A 21,279-nucleotide genomic window follows, 5' to 3' on the forward strand; every position below is an offset into this window, starting at 1 on the left:
TGAGAGTTTTAAACGCGCGTTTAAACATGTAGATATATAAATGGGTTGAGCGTTTTACATTGTCCATTGTAGACGGAGCATCGTAGATCCTAGATTGTAGATTATACATTTTAGATTGTGTACTGTACATCATGCGTTCGGAATGAATTCAAGTTGTTCGTATACGGATTTGTGTTACCGGATACGACGTGATTGTTTCGATGCATTATACATACCATGCATTACAGTTCGCGAAATCGATTCATCTATCGCAACATGTGTCTGTGTGGGTCTTCTTTATGTATGAAAATTGCATACTAGAAATGAATAATAGTTTCTTTAAAATATCATTGGAATACCGTTAAGATATCATTAAAATATCGTTAAGATGTTATTAAAATATCGTTGAAATATTTTAACGAAGTTAATGGGACTAGAAAATTTTGAAAATACTACAAAAATAAACAAAGATGAAAAAGAAATTATGAATCGAATGTGTCCGGTCTCCGTTGAAGCTATCTCTCTGAGAGTTATAACAAGGTACAAGTTGAGTACAGTTCTAAAGAAGACAAATATACGATAACGACAATGACATAAGTATGGGGTGCTATGCCACAGCCACAGATATCTATTATGACGAATATTATCGAATATTATCTTTGTAATGCCTACTTTTTATATCTTTCTCCGATCCAGAAAAAATTCTTTCTGACCCAAAAAAACGGAATAGATTCCACAATTATGCATTAAGATTTTGCGAAAAGATCGATCTTACGTGGGATATGTCAAGATAAGTTTATTCGATGACATGCAAATATCGATTTTTACAATTAGCAGCCCTAGGCAATCGGTCACGTGTTTTTATTAAAAAAACATATTTTCCAAACTAGAAAAAGCGTTTTACAAAGCGTTGACATGTTTGCTTAACTTTAAATACTTGAATTTAAGCCTTAAGCCTAGAGCCACCAAAATTGTAAAGCTCGGTGCAAAATGAAATTATGGCATAACCAACGTTGGAACAGGTTAATTTGCATTCCCTATTCTTTACCCTCTTTTACATTATTTTGTCAAAAGAAGTCTTATAGCACTTCCCATAATTGCGTGAGTGTGATAAAGTTACTATACATATGTAATACGGTTCTGCGTTACTTGCGTATATTATTATTACATAATCGCGTTATTATTATGATTTTCTATGTAATTGCAGAACTTGACAGTATTTTGCAATAGATCTGCATAGAAGCGTATGTGTACAACGAAAATGATTTACAATTTACAATGTACTGCATGATATGTATATAAAGTACACATTGTACTATACATGTACATTGATATAGGTATAATATAATAATCACGTATCATAATATCGAAGCAGTAAATTCTTATTACACTACATGGAATAAAAACAAGAATTTCAGAGTTTCAGAAAACAAGAAGTTCAGAGTTTAGAGTAATTTATTTCTATCTTATAAGAAATGACTGTACAGAAGATAATAAATAATAGGTCAGTTCGGGCATCCTACGAGCCTCCTATCAATAATTTCTCCGATACGAGAATTTGCAAATTTATCTCTGATGAAACCTTGCTGAACTATCACCGAGCCTGGGATGTAACCTGGTACCGGTGGACCTAGAGAACCGCACGGTTCTTCCATGCTGTCGTCGCTTTCCCCGTTGATTATGCCACTGTAGCTTCTCGAGTTGGCATAGAACGAACCCACTGGCGCATAGCCTAGATCTCTGCGAACAGTAAATAAAAATTGTAAATAAAACTGACATATAAATGGTTTCGGTGGAACGGTTCGAAACGATTTGTTAATTTGCCCTACTTTCAATGAAATTCTATCATTTGAAAGCGACAGATTTACCTGTAGGTGAGTAAACCTTCCGCGCCTTGATCGAGGACCTCTTCTTGTGTTATACTCTCGCGTTCGATCGCTTCGAGCTCGGCGAGTTTTGCCTCTTCCCGTTCGTCGTAAGAACCAATCACAACGGTTCTCGGAGGTGCAATCTTTAATTCAACGACAGGCTTGTCGACAGTGACGAGTTTCTCTTCTGGAATATCTGGTATCTTTTTCTCGTTGTTCTCCTCGTTTGGAACCGTACGATGGCCAAACGATAACTTATCTTCCGGTACAAATTGTTTTCCTTGTCTGTAGATTACATTTGGGGCTCGAAGATTTTTATACGCCAGGGTAAGAGACACAGCGTCCGCTGGTATTTGCGGATACGTGTAATCTGTTAGACCGTAGTCTGAAAAGCAGGAAACCCCACAACTTGTAATCGATTATACATAATATAATATCAGTATAATGCGGTAGAAATATTGCTGTAGACAACGAACCTGTGGTTTCGTCGTCCTCGCAAAAGCTCGAAGAACTGCTGCTTATAACAGCTGTTCTAGGTGTTTGAGGAATGTTCAAAAGCGGAGGGAGCACGTTGTTGTACACACGAGGACTCGACTGAAAGTTTTGACCGAAAGTTCTCGATTGAGATCTACCAAGCAGTCCCAAATTTTTATGTCCAAACAATCTCGATTTCAATGCACCAAATCCGCCAAATGCTCCGGAAGCCGATCCTCCTCTGCCTGTACTAAGTACGGAAGATGGTCCACCGAATATTCCGGTATTCATGTTCCCCCGCGATCCTAATCTAAATCCCAATTTGTCCAGTGTGCCGGTGCTCGGTGTTACAAGCAATGCAGAATTGGGATCGCTCGTTGGACCAGACAGCATTCTAGTGGTAGTTTCTCCGTTAAGCGTATTTATGCAAATTTCATACGGCGCCGCAGGATTGCAGGTGTTGCAAATAATTTTTCCCGGATAAGCTGGAATCACTCTAGTTTTTTCAATTAGTTTGCCGCTGCGAGGATCGATCGGAAGCGGGTAGCACAAGTCGCCGATCGGTGTGAAACTGTAAGTGGTATACGTATGTATGTAATGTGCGTGTACGAAAAACAATATAAAGTATGCAATATTAAAAGTTGTTAAATACCATACCTGGGTACAATATTGATATTCGAATCCGATGAATCGTCAAGCTCCAAAGTTTCCGAGATTTGTTGATTGTCGGTGATGGTGACAACGGGCAAATTGTTGTTGCTAATTGTAATCGTCTCGCTGTTGCTATCGTTGTTGCTAATCGTCTCGCTGCTATCACTGTTACTAATCACATCGGAATCGCTATCGCTGTTACTTATTACGATGGTATCGCTGTTATCGCTGATGTAGGCGTTAGTGTTGGCATTATTAGTATTGAATATACTGTTTCTCGCAGCTGCAGCATCGTTAATTTCTTCGGGGGATGCGAAGAATATTGGTTTCGGCAATTTCGCAGCTTTAACGACCGTGTCGCTGCAGGTGCAGGGGTTCGTACCTGTAACAAAAATTATCGTAGCTGTAACGGGAAACTCTATTTTCAATCAATTTCGTTCGCAATCAGAGCGAATTGTATAATTACCCGATCCCAAATTTCCACACTTGCACGTCGCCTGTAATTCCTGAACGAGCAACGAGCACACTATCGTCAGAATAAAAGCACTGAATAAAGCTGACGACCTCATCCTGTGCGAGGTTCTCCTTTTCTGTTGTTGCTGTCGTTCAAATTACTGTTTTATATACCCGAAAATATTGCGAAAATGTTTGAAGCAGAGTTGCATAACCCACGCCAACGTTGATCGTACTTCCTGTTGTATTTAAACAAACACTTTAAAACCTTGCTGTGTCCAAGCTTCAAACGGTCAGATCGGATAATTGTCGCACAGTAAATGTGTTTGTTGAAATGTTGATGCAAACAAGACCGGACACGTATCCGTTTTTGTCATACAGTTCATCGCCATTCAATATCCTATGTTGCACCGTAAACAGATTGGACGTCGTTCACGACCTTCCTACGCTTCCGCATTTCTTTCATGCGTCCCCCGTGTTTCTTCCGTACTTCTCCTGTATTATTCCTGATGCGATGGAGCGACGATCAGACTTGTAATTTTCGCAAGAAAACGCTTATACAACGGCTACTGAGGCTATTCACCGGCTTATTTTCCGTTTGAAAAATCTTTTATTATAAAATATTATTTTACAATGCAAATCTTCGATATTGAAGAAGTAAGTTCCTATCGTTCTTAGGTTTCGTACCATTCGGAAATGCAATAAAGTATTTACATAGAGATCGGCATACAACGCGCAGTAGTCGAATACTAATTCGATGATTACTCCTGTAATTTATTTGTTGAAGAAATCGGCTGCTCTTTGTCTCTGAAGCGGCAGATTCAACAGATTATCGGTGAGAACTGGTTCTTGCGATCGGGTACTGTTGTTTTCGATTTCAAGACGATTTTCCGGTTTCGATGGTGCGTGTATTCTCGGTGTGCCCGGTGTTCTAATGCCTATCGACGGTGTCCTCGACGACAGGGTTCTTCGCGGGGTTGGTGTACTCGCGATGCGAAGTTTTTGCGTAGCTAATCTTCTGGCTGCCGGAGACATGGTACTCAAGCGATCTATGGTCGATCTCGGCGATGGTCTGTAATCAAGTGATATAGTACATATGTGTAATGATTAGCGAAAGCAACATTGAAAATGTTAAAGTGTTGAAACTTACGTCGCAAGCGATCTCCTAGCTGCTTCCAGCGCTTTAGTTTTTCTGTCCCTGTGCCTTTCTCCTGCTTTTTCTGCTAGCTGTAGGGCTAGTTGCTCCCTTTTCGGCGGTTCTGCCATTCGAAACGAAGGTCCTTGGCTTGTTCGCAATAAAGGAGTATCCCCACCGTCCAATCTGAACGGTGTACCTTCTATTTGACCCCATGTCATCAGAGGACTTTCGCATTCTCCAGGTCTTGGACTCGGAGTTGCCACGAAACTGAAACCGTTCACCCGGGGAGTAGGGTTCCTAACGATTTCCTTACCGTCTACTCCAATCTTTCCATCGTTGGCTTTCGATTGATTTTTCGCTAATTCGTTAATGGTTTCTTTATTTTGTTGTTCGTTGAACGGATTCGTTCGTAGCCTTGTATTTTCGTGTACCACGACCTGCTTTTTCTTAGCCAAATCGACCCTTTCGTCCGGAGTTAATTCAACTCCATCGGGAACGTACATGATATAATTTTTGTTTTTATAACTCCAACTGTCCAATTGGTTGGGCTTTTTATCGCCATTTTCTATTGCCAAGATGTCTTTGATTCTGTCATTGGTCAACGCTTTCGATGTCTTTTCTGCTTCATAGAGCCAAGCAAATTTCAGCTTCAGCCTCCTCTCCGCTTCTACCATCATTTCTTCAAAACTCGCATTGTCCTCGCTAGTATGTGTACTCAAATACGAGTCCAATCCGCTCTTACATTCCTCTTTGTCTTTCTCATTTTCTTTTTCTTTCGTGTTATCTACAACAGGAACGTTTTTAGGCATTTTTAAAGATTTCAACTGTTCATCCTCGGATTCAGTTTTATTCATGGGTGTCTCGAAAGTAGCAGGACTGGCTGGTCTCTCTGTTGTGGGACGACCAGAACTATATTTTTCATAGAGCTCTCTCATTCTTTTTACATCATTTTGTTCCAACGCGTCTAAATACTGATTCTGAGCTTGAAGCTTATCCAGATGAGGAAAGAAATCTCTTTGGATTATTTCCCCCATTTTTCTGACATATGTGTCTTCGTCTAAAATTTTTGGCTGTATCCTTTTATGTCGTTTAGCAACTCCACAAGGTTTTTTAAATATTGCCATGTCTTTCATATTTTTAGCTGTCTCCAGAGCCTGAGATCCTGGAGAATTCATTGTGGAACCTACAGAAATCATAGTGCACAGCTTATAAATAATTAAATAAATCGGATGTTGAAAGTATTAGAATCACTAAACACGCTATATTACGCGATGTTTAAAGAATGACAAAGTTGTAAAAATTGGAATGTTTTACATTACGTTTTAAAGAACGCGAGGTTATGTGTACAGTAGAATCCTTTTTAAATGTAATGCTTTTTCTCCATCGACATTACATTGTTAGGTCCTATTCACTTTTGCAGTCGACGAACTAGCCTGAAAATCTTTGTAAGATCACCATAAATCGTGACCGCCGTACTTGCAAATATATAATACGTTGAATATCGTTCCGTTGAACACAGTACGAAAACTCTTTATAGTGTGGTGTCTAAGACAATGTAGAAAGTAGACAAATATTAGACATGACATGACTACATGACCTACGAAAGGTAATCCTTGGTGGCGCTGGCGTCGTCACGGTTAGCGTCATGTGGCGTCATTGCGCGGCGATCACTGGAACTTAATTTTAAGTGAATTTTAAGAGAAACTTATTGTTAATTGTCATTTGTAATCTGTAATTTGTAACACATTTTTAATAAGTAGTTTAGATCGTTGATCCATAGGATCTGTAATATAAATAGCTATTTTATAGTTAATTGTGATTGTATATCCGTTAAATATTAATTTAAACATTTAATCTCTGCCTAGTTGCAGGCAATACGCAAATTTTGCAAGAACGCCAATAATTTGTCGTCAAGGACTCCTATTGTTCTTAAGTTTAAATTTTTGGTGAGTGAAAGGAAATTAGGCGAACGTTGATTGGCAATATTTAGGAAACGAGTAACTAATCGGCAAAAATTCTAGGTTACCGGTTTGCCGCGTTACCTTGAACTCCGGATAGCTATATTTTTACGCAAGGTAACAAGAAACTTTGATAAATGTACATGACAAATGATTTGATGCACGGTTTAACGTATTTTTGCAGGACAGTGCCCGGTCGCGATCGCTACAAATTGAAATGTAAACGCGCGAACAATCGTGTACATAATGTATTTTTCCGGTGAAAGGGAAAAAAAGGCTAAGGGCGGATATAATTTTGGTGGTATAAAAAGAAGGGCGGCGATACGAGGCGATACTAGGCGAGGCGAGGCAAAGCAAGGCGAGGCAAGCGAGTCGCGACCCTGGCTTCAGCTACTCGGTAAGTAGTCGAAACGATATTTTGGTCGAGTCGAGACAGTGGGATGGGATATGATTGCCTTCTCGTATTGCCATGCCTCTCGGAAGAAAAGAGGAAGAGAGACCGAGCAAAATGATCCGAGAGGCTGCGCGAGGTGTTGGAAAGCCACGATGAAAGACATATGAGGATTCCAGCGGCGAGATAGGATATGCCTGCTGACTATGTTACAGCGAAAATCTTTTGAGGCTCGCCCTGCGTTTACAATATTTTTTTGCCTTAGGATTTTTTTTCTCTGCACCATCGCCGAAGGTATTCAACTTTTCTCACCGATATACAATTCCTTAGACCGAACGATGTTATCAAAATTAAGAGGGGGAAACGAGCAGAGCAACGAACAGAAAATAAATAGGTAAATAAAACGTGAACAGTCGGATTAATGGAAAACTATCCGAAGTCCGAAAGGCTTTGATTCGATTATATTTGAAAGTTGTGAATCGTAATGTTTGCATTTTCGTTTTCGTCTGATTGTAAGTTCGCGTTCAGGGAGCACGTGGCAACCGGCTACCGACTATGGAAAGCTTCGCGAGTCGAGAAAGACGTTTCGTCCCCTCTATTTACGACATAAGGTAAACTTCTTTTAGGTCTCGTAGTTCACGGTCAGTGTCTGTCTTCGGATACTTGGCTTGCTTGGACAGTTTTCGTGGCGTTAACAGATACGTCCGTCTTTCTCACCAGCCCGTTTCCACCGAGGCAGAAGCGTGCTTTCGATATCATTTTGATTCTACAATGTACAATGTACAATAATACGGTTCACACGGTATGTACTTCGAAAAATTTTGGATAAAGCCGACGCGTATATCGTGGCCGCGGTCCAGGAAGTAAGAGCATGTACTTCGAAATATAGACAAACACGGTCGTGTGCCACCAACATTTTGGCACCGACATAAATTTTCTCGAAATCCAATTTTAAATCATATTTGTTCCAACTCAACTGTCGTGCAATTAAGAACGATGATTCGACGCTAATTCTCTTCCACTTTGTTGTTATTAATAAGGTTCAAGTACGAATAACGAGGATGCTCGTTACACCTCTCTGCTTTCGTATACGAGTGTATATCGGTCGTCCGTTGCTTTTCTTGCGGTTGGCTAGAAATTGCAATTACGTATTTTACGTTTCCGTTAATATTTGCATTGTTGTTCGATCTTCGTGCAGCGGCGATGTAGATTCGAACAAAAGGACAACAACAATAAGGGCGAGGACGAGAGAGAGAGAGAGAGAGAGAGAGAGAGAGAGAGAGCGTGAGCGAGGATGAAGATGCAAAAGAGAGGAACGAGGAAAAATAAAAAAAGGTTTAAGAATTAGACGGAGACGAAGGTTGCGGACGTAAAGCATAAACAGTCGAGGTGCGATTTGACGCGCACTCCGGCCATCCAAAGCGTATCTCTTTCTCTCTCGTTAAACGTACACTTTAAGAATCTCGAAGAAGCGAGCAGCCCGATGGCTGGAATCTGTAAATCTGTCATTGCAGCCATATTCGTGCGGCTGGTACCGCAGGATATGAACTTCTGCTCGTCGTATGCGTTACCGACGTAGATCTGCCTGCTCCTCTTCTTTCGAGATCTTTACACCGAAACGGAAGCTCGCCTTCCCCCTACCCACAGTTGTTCTCTCTCTCTCTCTCTCTCTCTCTCTCTCTCTCTCTCTCTCTCTTATTTTCTTTCTTTCTCCTCCTCTGTCTATTTCACTTTCCATCTGCCTCTGTATCTCGAAATAACAAATATTCTTCTTTTATGAAAAATCTATCGATTCCGAGAATTCCCAGAATTGAATGAATGAATTAATATGTGCATATGTTTGTTTGTGTTGAGTTTAAACGTAATATATTGATCGGGGAGGGGGGGAGTGTAGTTCGAGAAAAAAAACTCGGATCGGTAGCAACAGGTTGCGATTACGGTCCTTGAAATTTTGTCAGATTTATGGAACTCTATGCAAAGGATATCGATCCGTTACCGATCTATCGATCGTTGTGCATTGTACATACATTATTTGTTGCATTTATCTGTTCCCTGAACGATTTCTACTCGGAATTATAGTATCGACGGGGCGCACTGTAATCTTTATATTAACGACCGCGTTTCCGAAAGTAACGAATTTGCTATTTCTTATGCGATCGACCGTCGTTCGAGATTTCGGTCGACGTAGAGCGAAGGATGATGTCGCCGGAAGGTTCAAAAACCGCTCGGTGGCGCGAGGCTGCGTGAAAACTATAAAAGCTCCGGTACTCGTCGCACCGTATACCCGCGGTATTTCCTTTGGTAGCTAACGATGACAGATTCACGGCTCGTAGGATAACGCAATACCTCACCCCCGAGATGTTTCAGTTTACAGATACACGCACACATTTGCAACTACGTTCGCATACGGTTCGCGCACGCTCTCTTGCACGCTTCTCGCACACAAGCCTGCACACGCTCTCTTCCACGCCCGCTTCCATCTTTCTTTCTCTATTTCTCCCGATGGTTTTTTTCTTCTATTTAGCAAACGATTCATTTGTCGGTCTTTGATCCGCAACCATCGGACTGCTAGCGGAAAATTAGTGAGATTTATTAAACCGTCCTCTTCTCCGAAACGCTATCTGTCTCCACACTGTTGCTGTTAGTTTTCGCGTCGGCCGACTGTTGCCGGCGGCCCGACTCGTTTTCCTTCCCAACGTTTGTTCGAGGCAGATTATAAGGAGATTCGAAATGCTCTTGCGGACTGTCGCCGAACGTTAGAAGATTGAAATATCATAGAAAACATTTTCCCTTGATAAGCCATCGGAATTGGCGACACGATCCGGTTGACGGGCGTCTGAAATCCTCTTGTATCCGTCTACGGTACACCTTTCCGAGACTCGATGGCGAAGGCATGATAGAGAAACGAGCTACGCGACAGGAAAGTGAGAAATTCCAGATGCAACTTTGGAGGTCCTGGGACCGCACCGTCGGTGGTGTGGCGGTGGTTAGTTGTCGTTTCCTCGCACCACACGTCCTCCTTGAGCAGGTTTCCCTTCCGACTTACATCGAATTCCCGATTTCTAAATACAGTGGAATGCTAAATCTGATCGGTGCCTGGTTAACTGAACTCGGAAGTCTATCTTGAGCCGAATCTTCTTGTACGAACGTGGACTCGTATTAAATGAACGAAAAATCGTAATCGGCGGTGAAAAGAGACGCGGACTTTTACCACGGGAAACCACATCGATTATGCGAACCAACTCGTCAAAATGGAGTTATACCGTAGCCGCGGGGGTACGTTTCAAACCGTATCGAGAACTATCAGGTCGTCAAGTATGAAATTTGTAGGAAAGAAGGCAAAGTTGTTTCATAACTTACAAATATGAGGAATTATTTTATTCGTCAAAGTATGCACCCATATTGTCTATGCACTTTTGCCATTTAAGCGGCAGGTTGTTCAGGCCGGTGATATAATAAAACGCTGGCGGACGAGAGTCAATGAATTCCTGGAAGACCAGTTTTACAGCATTGTCGGAATTAAATTGTTTTCTTATTAAAAAATTGTTCAAATTGTGGAAGAAGCGACAGACAGTGGGGGCTAGGTCTGACGAGTATGGAGGATGATGAAGAAGTTCCAACTCCAATTCCTGTAGTTTTGCCACAGTCATTCGTGCAGTGTGTGATCTAACGTTATCATGCAATAAGATGGGAGTCGATTTGTTGACCAAGCTAGGCTGTTTTTTTTTAAGTTTTTGCATCATTTCGTCCAGTTGGTTGCAGTATATTTCTGCTGTGATCGGTGAGCCAGGTTTCATAAAATCATAACGGATCTCACCTGCGCTAGACAGGCGTGATAACCTTTGATTCTGAGCAAACGCGTGGCTCATTGTTGAGGTCAAAATAACCTGTACGAAATTTGGCGAACCAATTTGATACTGTCTGCTGTTTAGTTACACTAGAGCCAAATACACTATTAATGTTTCACGCGTCTATTTCGTGGTTCCACGTAAGAACTCATACTTCATAATAGTGCGAATTTTCGACCGTTCCATTTTCAACAAAATTAATTCTTAAAAAAGTTTTCAATATTTCTTAGAGCTTAAAATAATTTCTTTAAACAAGCGAGATTTGTAACTTTCCAATAAAAAAAAAAAACAGAACGGTAAAATATTAAGCCAATGTCAAATAATAAATTGTTGAAGTTGGCAATATTATTAACTACAAATTTCATCCTTGTCAACCTAATATAAAAATATTAACACAGTTTACGAGAATTTTGTTCGACACGCGGGCTTGTTTATCGCCCGACGGAATGTACGTGTCCTCGGAAAGTTGTCCCGCGAGAAACAAACTGTCTCCGTTTCGCCGGTTATCGAGAAGCCGCGGTTCCCGAGCACGTCAAAAAGCATCGGCGAGTTCCCAGAGACAAGACGAGACGATTCGCGCGAACAGAACTATGTGCCACCAGCGGCGCTGACTCCGAGACACCTAACCCGGTTCAAAGGTCAAGTTTCGCGGGTGCGAGTCGCACAAGTTTCGCTGGCACCTACGCGAAAGATGAAAGACGAAAGTCGAAAGAACAAGCAAAGAGGAGGGCCGCCGAGCGTTTTTATTGCCGGCGCCGTCACGCGTCACCGATGCACAAGGTCCCACTGCTGTGTACCCGGTTCCTCCGAAACGCAACATTCCTTTTTTCCGTGAACATTGTTTCTGTCCGCGATAGTCCGCGGGGACACCCCGCCCGCTTAAAAACTGTATTTATCTCGCGCGTCTCGCGCCCGCGCCACACGCGAACATCCAACCGATTACCGCACTATTATATCTCTCAACGGATTCATCCGACATTTTCCCTTAAGAGAAACCTGTACTCGTCCCGATTCCCTTCGAGAGACGACCGCGCGCCGAACTAATGCTGGAACAGCCGGCAATCCGATGTACAATTATTTCTCGTTGTTTCTGTTTTTTCTTTTTTCTCTTTTTTTTTGCGGCAACGCGCAACAGTTGGATCCCACGAACGTCTGCGAAACGTTTTCTGAGCGTTCTCTGCAAGAAAATCTTCACCGAGAGTCATTAAGGGTACGTTCATAATATGTTTACACAACGGGATCTTCGCGTGGCCATCAATCACGAGCCACGTCGGTTCATCCGTTTCTGGTACGCGCACCCACCGACGGAGTCGTGTCTCGTCTGGTCTCGTCTCGTTTCGTCTGGTCTTGTCTCGTTAGGTCGCGTCCAGTCCCGCGAAATCTTCCGAGACCCGTGTCGCTTCGTTGGCATTACCTCGTCGTTCCGAACGTTACAAATGCTGCACCAAGTGGCGTCGTTTAACGATTGCCGTTGGGAAATCGTTACCGTAGGCCTGCAGAGGCCTCGCGAGAAACCGTCCAAAACGAAATACGTGGTGACACGGCGGTGCCGGTACCAACGTATGCGCATACGACGTACGTACATGTATGTATACGTACGCGCGTGGCATGCTCGTATTTTTTTCACCGGTCCGCCAGTTGTATTCGTTCGAGCAGACACACAATAGACTCGGATGCGACAATTTGTGTAACACGAACGGTCTCGATAGTCTAGGCTCTCCGCTGGGTTAAACTCGCGATGTCAGCGGTTTTGAAAGAGAAACAGAGAACGGCGGTGAAGGGCGTGGAGGGCGCGAGGGGGGAGGACAAGTGGTTTAGAAGTAGGTTTCGCTGGGAAAAAGAAATTTCGAGACGCAATGGCACACGATACTCGGAGAATAATTTATTAAGGCACTTAGTAGCCAAGCTCTCTTATGGGTTGTCACGGTGCGTTTACTTTCCCGAGTTGGCTCGAGAGCGTTTTAGGCTCGTTTGGCATTTCAGACACCCTGTATAAATAGATGCACTTTGCTCCTACAAAAGGCACTTTCTTTTTCGACCGACGAGCCACGGACCTACGACACGTACCGCCGCGATTTGTATCATGCAACTCGAACGATCGCGAACTACGCGGTCGTCTGTCTCTATTGCACTTTGTGTGCGAGATCACTCGCTAATTAACCTTTGGAAAATTATCTTCGATAAACACGACAGAGCGTTTCTGCCGTTGCCGCCGAACCCACTTTCGGCTGGGTTTACGGCAATTTATCAAAAATAAGCGTACACATACACGTGTGGTTTCGAATAAATAATACATCGCGTCTTCGAACGCGGCGAACGATTCGCCGAACGGTACTTGCGTCGCGAACGACGCAATCGACGTTACGAAACGATTGTCTCGCGTTACGTCTATCCTATATTTTCTTTTTTTTTTTCGTCTACATCCCGATGCTTCTTCGTTCCTTTTCGGTTCTCCATTGTTCGGCCTTGCCGCGATATCCAACGATAAATACAAATACAATTTGGTCGACTCCACGATGTACGTTACATGGTAAAATCGTACCGCCGCCGACGCTCTCTTTGGTATAGTTTCGCGAAACACTTCGGAATTCCATCCTCTTCCGGCATTCGCTTGATATCGGCACTTTCGACACCGATTAAATAAAAGGTTTAACGGTTATCGCGGCCCGTACAGGGATGCTCCCGAACTATGGGGATGGGGATGAGGATGCGAATGAGGGTGCGGATGAGGATGCGGATGGGGATGGGCATGGGGATGCGGATGCGAATGGGGATGAGTATGAGGATGCGGATGCGTATGGGGATGAGGGTGGGGATGAGCGTGGGCATGAGGATGAGGATGAGAATGCGGATGCTGGTGCGGATGGTGCGGATGCGCCGGGTAATGAACGGAATTGACATGCGCGGTCGGCTGGCCGTGATGCGTCGAATAGGTCCATGCTCCTGTCGTGGTGGATCCGTAAAATTGATGGTGCTCTTGGCTGGATATGCTCGGTATTTGTACGGTTGGTATAGAGTTGACGAAGCTGGAGGACAGGCCGCTGTTGGTCCCGGTGGCTGGCCGCTTCGCGGGATTCTGTGCGCTGGACAGGGCGACCGAGTCGCATTCGTCCGACTCGCAGTCGCGAAATCCTTTCGCGAACGGGTTACTGGCAATCTTTAGCTGCGTGATCAGATGATTTTGATAAGCGGTCACCGCCGTGAATCTTGTTTCCGGGAAAACGAACGTTTTGAAGTTCTCCGTGCGTGGATCCGGACCGGAACCAGGCGGCGACGGTGCGACGACCACGTGGCAACGGGGTTGATACCGGTGCATGGAATTCAAGATTATCTGAAACGCGAGGTAGAACCAGTTACCGGTAAATGGCTGCAGATAGAGTAGCTCAGTCGCGAACCGTCGGGTAACCCGATTGCTGTTCCTTTGCTCTCTTTTCAGGCATAATTCATTTCGTATTCGTCGAATAGGACATATTACAATTTTTGGTTCTTTTATTTTGTTTATTTTGTATAATAAAAATGTTTTTGTTCTTCTATTTTGTGCTTTATTCCTTTACCTTTTTTTTAATTGTTGCGTTTAATTGCGATTTATTCCCAAAGGGAACTATGAGCGATTCTGTTGACGTGATTAATGACATAGAGTGTAGTATATGAGCCATTTATTTTGAAAGTGGCATAAGTCATTTTACCGTAATGAAAAGTGGTGATTTTTTAATGTTTATGCGAAATTATTTATACTGAGAAGAATATCAGTATCCTGAGATAACAAATACAAGTAAATCTTCTGGAAAGTTAGCATCCATATTTTTAAACGTGTTAAAACGCAAACCCTTAAATATATCGACTTAAAAACAAAGTGACTTATGCCACTTTCAAAATAAACGGCTCATATGTAGATTACTTCCAATTCACTTGGTAAATTTTACTATTGACTGTTGAATCTATAGTTTTGATCCAGGGTGCGGAGTTTAGCGGGGTTGGAGGGTTAGCCAATCTTAAAATGTTGCGATCACCGAATTTGGAAATATTTAATAAAATTTTGATAAGACAATGTGATATGCCTTATTCGATAAAACTCATTATGCCCGAAGACGAACCGAAGGCACAGCAATTGGCCACCCCACGGTAACCGGCTCCACTGCCCTGTCGCGTACTAATCGAAACGCGTGTCGCAGTTTGCGATAAAATAACGAAACTCCTGGAAACAAGATACGCGAGCCATCAGAAGGAACTAAAGAGAAAGGAAGTGGAAAAATAAATGAAAGGAAAGAGAAAAAGGGAAAGGAAGGAAAGTTGAAGCGCGAGCGGAAGGGGAATAAAACGAGAAGATACACGCGAAGAGAGGACCGGGGCCTTCCTCGTATCGACGGAAGAGTCACCGCGGGGGGGCGGTCACAATGTTTGACAGTCAGAAGAGAGTCGGTGACTAATTAGTATAAAAAACTAACCCCCCAAACCTCTCTGGCAACCCGACACCCTCGTCCTTCCTCTTGCACGCACTTACGAGCATATGCCGGCCGAAGCATGTGTCGCTTTAGCTGCACGAGAGCTGGCGAACAGAGCAGAACAGTACCGAATAGCAGTAAATGGGGGAGGGGCGAAGGGAACGTGAAGCTGGAAAAAGAAGACTCCGTCTCATCCTTGGAACGTAGAGACAGGGTCGCGCGCGCCTGTGTTTTTCTATGAATGTGGGTGTGGGTGTGGGTGGTCGAAGCCGACGTTCACATTCTTTGACACACAATTTTCCTCCGTCGTTCCCGTTACAAACGATCGATTCATCGACGGGGCGTTAACGTAGACGGAAAACAGCGAGCGTGTCATGTATGGGTGGCTCGTTCGAATTCGAAATTTGCCGGGTTTCACGGCCGGTGAAACCGAGTTCTTTCGCCGACGCCGACGCCGACGCGCGACGCGCGACGGTGTCGAGTCTCCAATTAAGAAGCTGGAAACGTCGAGAGCGATTGATTTTTTTTCACAAAGCCGGCCGGTAGGCGGGGACGACTACAAGGAGCAATTAAACGAACAAACTACTCGTCGGCACGCGAAGCAACCTCGACGTCCCACTGGTCAACATTCTTTCTGCTTGAGACGCAAAGATTGATTGTCAACCGGGACCTAAGCCTGTACCGCACACGAGTCTGGCCTCTCTGTTCTTGAAAAGCAAACTATGTTGGAAGCTTTCGGGTCTATCGTGAAACAGTGTATCCGAAAACTCGGTTATTCCATCGAGCGTCGAACTTGTCTGTGGAAATGCTCGAAATCGTCGCGCGGAAACACGGTTGTTCCGATTTTGAAAATGACGGAACGGGGTGCGGAGGAGTCGGAATGAAAATTAATTCGAACAAAACGAGTCGTGGCAAGGTCTCGAGGCTTGGAGAAATCGAAACCTGACGAGAACTGAGCACTAGAAACGGAGAACGCCGAGCGGAGAACGGAGAACGGATGGAAGAGCACTTGAGGCGAGGGAGCCAACACGAGGAACTGGGTAGTCGAGGGAGGCCACCCTTCTATTCTCGGGTTGTCCGTTCGATCCATCGGAACCCCTTTCGTTTCGGATCGAAACAAATTGTACGGTGACGACCGATTTTGGTAGCACGTTGTGAAGCCCCAACACGCCGAATCCTTCGATTCGTAATGGTGGCTGATGCGCTGAATTTGGCACGAGCACGTAGGGACGATTATTTTTGGAGCAACCGCGGGTGCATTAAGACACAATGAGGAGAAACCAAATCAAAAGTTTCGCCAAGTTCGACGTACGAAATAAACTATAGAAAAAAAAAGAAACAAAGGAAAAAGAAATGGCACAGCCGAAACACGAATTCGACGGTTCCTAAGCGAAGCTTCTAGAACAAAGAAAAGAAAGAAAAAAAGAATTCGCAAATGCGATATCGGTGGCAAGGAAGTTCGCCACGATCGAAACTGTCGAAACTATCGGAACGGGCGGAGAAGAATTCTTTCGTGCTGGTAATTCTTTCGGAAAACGTAAACACATCGTCCGAGCCTTCCGTCATCTTTCCCAGGCTTCCACAAGGCTGTTTATACTTTATACCGCGCGTGTTTACGTTAGTCGCATTACGCTCGGTGTAGTTTCTATCGGACGTTCCTCGTGGCGACAGGAAAGTGGGATTAATAAAGCGTGGACAGGATAAGATCCAAGGTGTGTATACACAAAGCGGAGTGGCGGTTCGATACGAGACGAGCCGCTATACACAATACGCTGCACGCTGTACGCGCGAACACATAACAAATGTTCGCGTACACGGACGAAGGGTTAACAGCGATCGCGGTTTGATCTCCGACGACTCGGCCCGCCGGAAATGAGCGGTTCGGCAGCGAACATCGGTATCATCGATATCGAAGAAAAAAAATATAGCAACCGCGGCGAAGCGTCGCGCGTCTCTCGAAACGGCCGCGGTTTAACCTTTTAGGCACGGCTGAATTCTGCGCGAGGCTATTTCTCTGGACGGCAGAGTCTGATATGTACTGTACAGAGTGTCTGTATATTCTGTCTGTATATCGTTAAGATACAGTTATATTGTTAACAGCTATATTGTTAACACATTAAAGGCGGGGGGGATCTTGACGAAAGTATGCTAGGTAACGCAGCGACCGCCCCGCCTCGTTTTTCGTCCTAGAGCGGGCGATATTTTGTGTAATCATAAAAAAATTTAGACTTAAAAAAGTTTCTTTAAACTCTTAAAACTAAAAGATATAATAAAAAAGAACTAAACACTAATTACAAAAAATGTTTTAAAGTACATATTTATGAGAAGTCGAGATAAATCGTAGTACTACGACTCCCGCCTTTAATGTGTTAAGATAAGTCTGTATATCGTAAATCGATGTGAAGGCAAAAGAAGTGTGAAACAATGCGTATGAAGACGATTATTTGATTCAAACGATGATCAAACGACGATCGAGCGAGCTACTAGAATAAAAGCCTCTATAGTGGCGCGTCGTTCAGAGAGATGACATCCGCGAAAGCCACTATAGTGGCGCGTCGTGCCTAGAAGGTTAAAGATAACAGCGCGTTCAAGAGCCGTGAAATTCCGAAATAAAGAATGTTTCCCTTGGACAAGCAACGCCGCGAGGCTTAGGGGATGGACGGTCTTGGATTTCTCGGAGAAGATAGACGCTCGTATCTCAGGTCAATTAAGACGAACTCGTCCGTAAACGACAAACACGTGGAACGCGACGCGGAACAGCGTGTGTACGCGTCATCCTCTCTGGCTCTACTTTATCGCGTAGGTGGTTCCCCTTTTTCCAGCTTTCTTTCCCCCCTTGCGCGTTCGAAAGCAATTGTGGATCGGCGATCTTGACTCGCCGCGCCCAATATCCGCGGCGTCTGTATCCGTCGAGCGTATGTATTTCTCGGAAATAGATCTCATGGGAAGAAAAAGCGTTGAAACGTAACCGTAAACAAACGGCGCGAAAAGCATCGTCTGCTGTCGGCCGTGTTTGGCGAGAGCTGTCTTCGCGAGCCTTCGAACGGGAACGTTCCGAACGATCGAACTTACGTGCCCGTTGTCGTCCAGCTGATTGTTCGTCAGCTTCAGCTTGTCGAAGGAGACCGGCTGCTTCATCCAATGGGTGCCGCTCGCCGGGCTGTCGGGGTGCACGTGAATCCTCGGGGGCGAAATTGGATCCGCGCGACCGGCGACTACCCAGGCGCTGCTGTGGAACGCGTATCGATACCGTTTGTCGTCGCAGGGCACAAAATCCATCACCAGCAGGTAGTCGGCGTTCGGATCCAACCCGAAGAATCGACACTGCGGATCGATCGAAGCGAAATATCGAACGGTTGAACGGTTATGCGACGGCTAAGAGAGTATGATGCTATATATTTATGGACCGTCGACAGCGGACGCGCGACCAGTGGCCCCTCGGTTACCTGAAACGTCGGAAACATTCTTCTTCCGGCCTTGGTCACGATCATTTCCGTGCCCAGCTGATGGAACTCTTCCCAGAGCGGCTTCGCCTCGAGCGCGGCCCCGGCGCCGGCCAAAGCCGGATGAAGAGGCCTCTTCGGAGGAAGCTCGTCCGTCGCGTTCGCCACGCTCTCGTTCGGATGATGATCGCCGTGCTGGCGATTGTTGTTGTTGTTATCGTTGCGGGCATCCGCGGAGCTCGACGACGGTATCGAGGAGGGTATCGAGGACGGTATCGTCGACGGTATCGACGACGACGCCGACGACGACGCGGAAACGCGCGTAGTTGGCGCGCTTTTCGACGAGGCCGAATTCGAGTTCGAGTTCGAGTTCGAATTTGGGCTGCGTGATCGTTTCACCCTTCCCGCGGTCTGCAAGCACGCTGAAAAATCACAGCAAAACCTTTCTTCGTTTTCTCCCTTCCGGACGATCGAGAAGTTCCGCGCGCGATACGCGTCCGAACGCGTCGTTCGAAACAATCCGGTTCGGTCCCGTCGCCGGAATTTTTAACACAACGTTCCGAGATTGTTTTGACGAACGTGCAACGCGCGGCGCGCGAGCTTCTCGATCGTGAACGCGTTTTTCTATGTTTCGGCAATTGCGTCGGAAAGAAACGTGTTTAAGGGTACCTTCCATTTGCTGCATGGGGGACGGTATGTTCGCGATCGGCTGAACATGCGGATTCTGATGATGCGGGCTCCATTGCTGGTAGCAACAATCGACGGTGATGTCGACGCGCGATTCGTGTTGCTGTTGCATCCTCGGCGACGTTGAATCGCATCGACGGCCGAAAAGGTGTTTCCCGCTGTGCACGGTTGCTCCACGAAAGTCGCCGAAGCTGCGCTTATCGGCGGCGGAACCGTGTCGCGCGAATTCTCCGTGTCGCGGCCGCTTTTTCGAGAAAATGCATCGATTTCCACCGGTGCAGCGTCGCCTTCGAATCGTGACGCGGAGAGATCGATCACCGTGAAACTGGAGAACGCGTTCCGTCGCAACGGCACAATCAATGTCACGCTTCAAGCACAATCACTCAACACTTTTGGAAATTGGTTCGGCGACGAAAACGATGCAACGAAACGGGAAGAAACGGAAAGGAATAGGAAGGGAAGGGAGGGGAAGGGAAGAGTGCGGTGAAGAGAAAAGGGAAGGGAAAGGAAGGAAAAGAAAAGAAAAGAAAAGGGAGGAGGAAAAAGAAAGGAGGAGACGATATGGGAGAAGAAAAGGAAATCGGCGCGAAGAAGTTGGTGCGAACAACAGTTATCATTCGCGGCGAGCCATTAAACGGTTCCGGGCAATCAGCGGGAGATACGAGACACGAGATGCAAGATTCTCGATCCTGGACGAATATCAGAAGATGCTGAACATCGTCACCGGACTCTCGCAGCTCTAGCGGCGCTCGCGGTTCTCGTCAACAGAACTTGTCCTCACCTCGAGGTCCGGACGCTGACAAGGGCTTAAAGTCCCCGACTCGAACGCGCGGCATCGGATGAATCGGAAAGAACTCCCCCGAGTCGACTACACCTCGTGGCTTATCATCGGGACATCATTCTCCGATGCCGTATCTCTCGTCCTCCTTCCCGCGGCAGCCTCCCTCTCTCTTGCCACGGGAATCAACTCCTCCTCTCGGTCTTCGCGTCGATGTTCTCTCTCGACAAGGTGAACCGACCGAGAAACGGCCGGAGAAACGAGGAGAGAAACGAAGGGAGAAACGAGGAGTGGAGGAACGAAAGGAAGGGAAACTTTCGACGAGGGAGGAGGGGTTTCTCGAAGATCCTCCTACACCGACACCCACGCTCGACTTCACAAGATGCTAACCGCATCCTCTTCCTCCGTGTCCCGTGCCAAAAGGCGGAGTCTTCTCGAACGGGAACAAACGCTTTGGCATCGGCTGGCTTTGGCGTTGCGTGCGCGATACTCGATACTCCTCGCTTCTTTCTTCTCCCGTCTCCTGTCCCCTATCTCGTATTTTACTTTTCGGTCTTGCCCTTAGCTTGTCGTTTGTAGCGGCTCGCAACCTGCGGGCCGCTTCTTGCTCGTTACTCGTTTGCCATTTTCGCCCGCCGAATTGAATCGGACAAACTAATACCTGCAACCATCCTTCGAATGAAACCTCCTTTTTCCTATTTCCTTCGACCCGAATCACGCTTTGTTTCTGATACGTTTCTGATACAGGTAGTTTCGTTTTTTTTTTATCCTCGCGGCGATACCAATTATAATAATACCCTTCCCCTTTCTCCCCGGAGAGAATATAACTCCCGAAGTTAACAAATACAACCGGATCGTGTTCCGATTAGCACGATTGATAGATAGTCCGTTCCCGTACACATTTTTGCTCTTCAATTTTCTCGACATTCGCGAACAGAATAATTGATACAGCCAGAACTGCCCTTAGCACCAGGCAAACACGGGACATTTGCATCGGGTCCCGCGCGTATTGTTAGTTACGTGCACATTTCGTAAAAAATCGATTAGCGTAATTGTTACGTTCAGCTGCAGAGATAGTGTTATCTGTTTTTAATTAGGTATATTTTTGTAAGGACCGGATTTGCTCCGGGGTTCGTAATTTCCAGGAACAGCTCGGAATATACATGGTT

General features: G+C 45.3%; 2 protein-coding genes and 1 long non-coding RNA gene across 3 annotated transcripts; 1 reads left to right on the top strand and 2 right to left on the bottom strand.

Moving 5' to 3' along the window:
* Window positions 1-1,416: 1,416 nt before the first annotated feature.
* On the bottom strand, window positions 1,417-20,862 carry LOC117229550 (uncharacterized). Its single transcript, XM_033486103.2, is given in 10 exon segments — window positions 1,417-1,719; window positions 1,848-2,232; window positions 2,324-2,892; window positions 2,979-3,354; window positions 3,439-3,664; window positions 10,485-10,799; window positions 13,420-14,091; window positions 18,275-18,526; window positions 18,649-19,067; window positions 19,315-20,862. Coding segments are annotated over 10 exon segments (3,579 nt in total). The 5' UTR covers window positions 19,445-20,862; the 3' UTR covers window positions 1,417-1,484.
* On the bottom strand, window positions 4,013-6,148 carry LOC117229551 (ess-2 splicing factor homolog). Its single transcript, XM_033486104.2, has 3 exons — window positions 5,883-6,148; window positions 4,576-5,746; window positions 4,013-4,497 (listed from the first exon to the last, which is right to left on the bottom strand). The coding sequence occupies exons 2-3, from the start codon at window positions 5,736-5,738 to the stop codon at window positions 4,200-4,202; spliced, it is 1,461 nt and encodes a 486-aa protein (XP_033341995.1). The 5' UTR covers window positions 5,739-5,746; window positions 5,883-6,148; the 3' UTR covers window positions 4,013-4,199.
* On the top strand, window positions 6,240-7,322 carry LOC117229558 (uncharacterized). Its single transcript, XR_013032968.1, has 4 exons — window positions 6,240-6,509; window positions 6,585-6,638; window positions 6,706-6,918; window positions 7,178-7,322. It is a non-coding gene; the product is annotated as an uncharacterized LOC117229558 (long non-coding RNA).
* Window positions 20,863-21,279: the final 417 nt, after the last annotated feature.

This window comes from Megalopta genalis, chromosome 3 (assembly GCF_051020955.1).
Source record: "Megalopta genalis isolate 19385.01 chromosome 3, iyMegGena1_principal, whole genome shotgun sequence".
NCBI lineage: Eukaryota > Metazoa > Arthropoda > Insecta > Hymenoptera > Halictidae > Megalopta > Megalopta genalis.

What these genes read in the sequence shown, in the direction of transcription:
- LOC117229551 (XM_033486104.2), bottom strand. Translation starts at nt 5,738, where the DNA reads ATGAATTCTCCAGGATCTCAGGCTCTGGAGACAGCTAAAAATATGAAA. An exon ending in GCTAGGAGATCGCTTGCGAC is followed by an intron (nt 4,498 to 4,575) that starts GTAAGTTTCAAC and finishes ACTTGATTACAG; the next exon opens with ACCATCGCCGAGATCGACCA.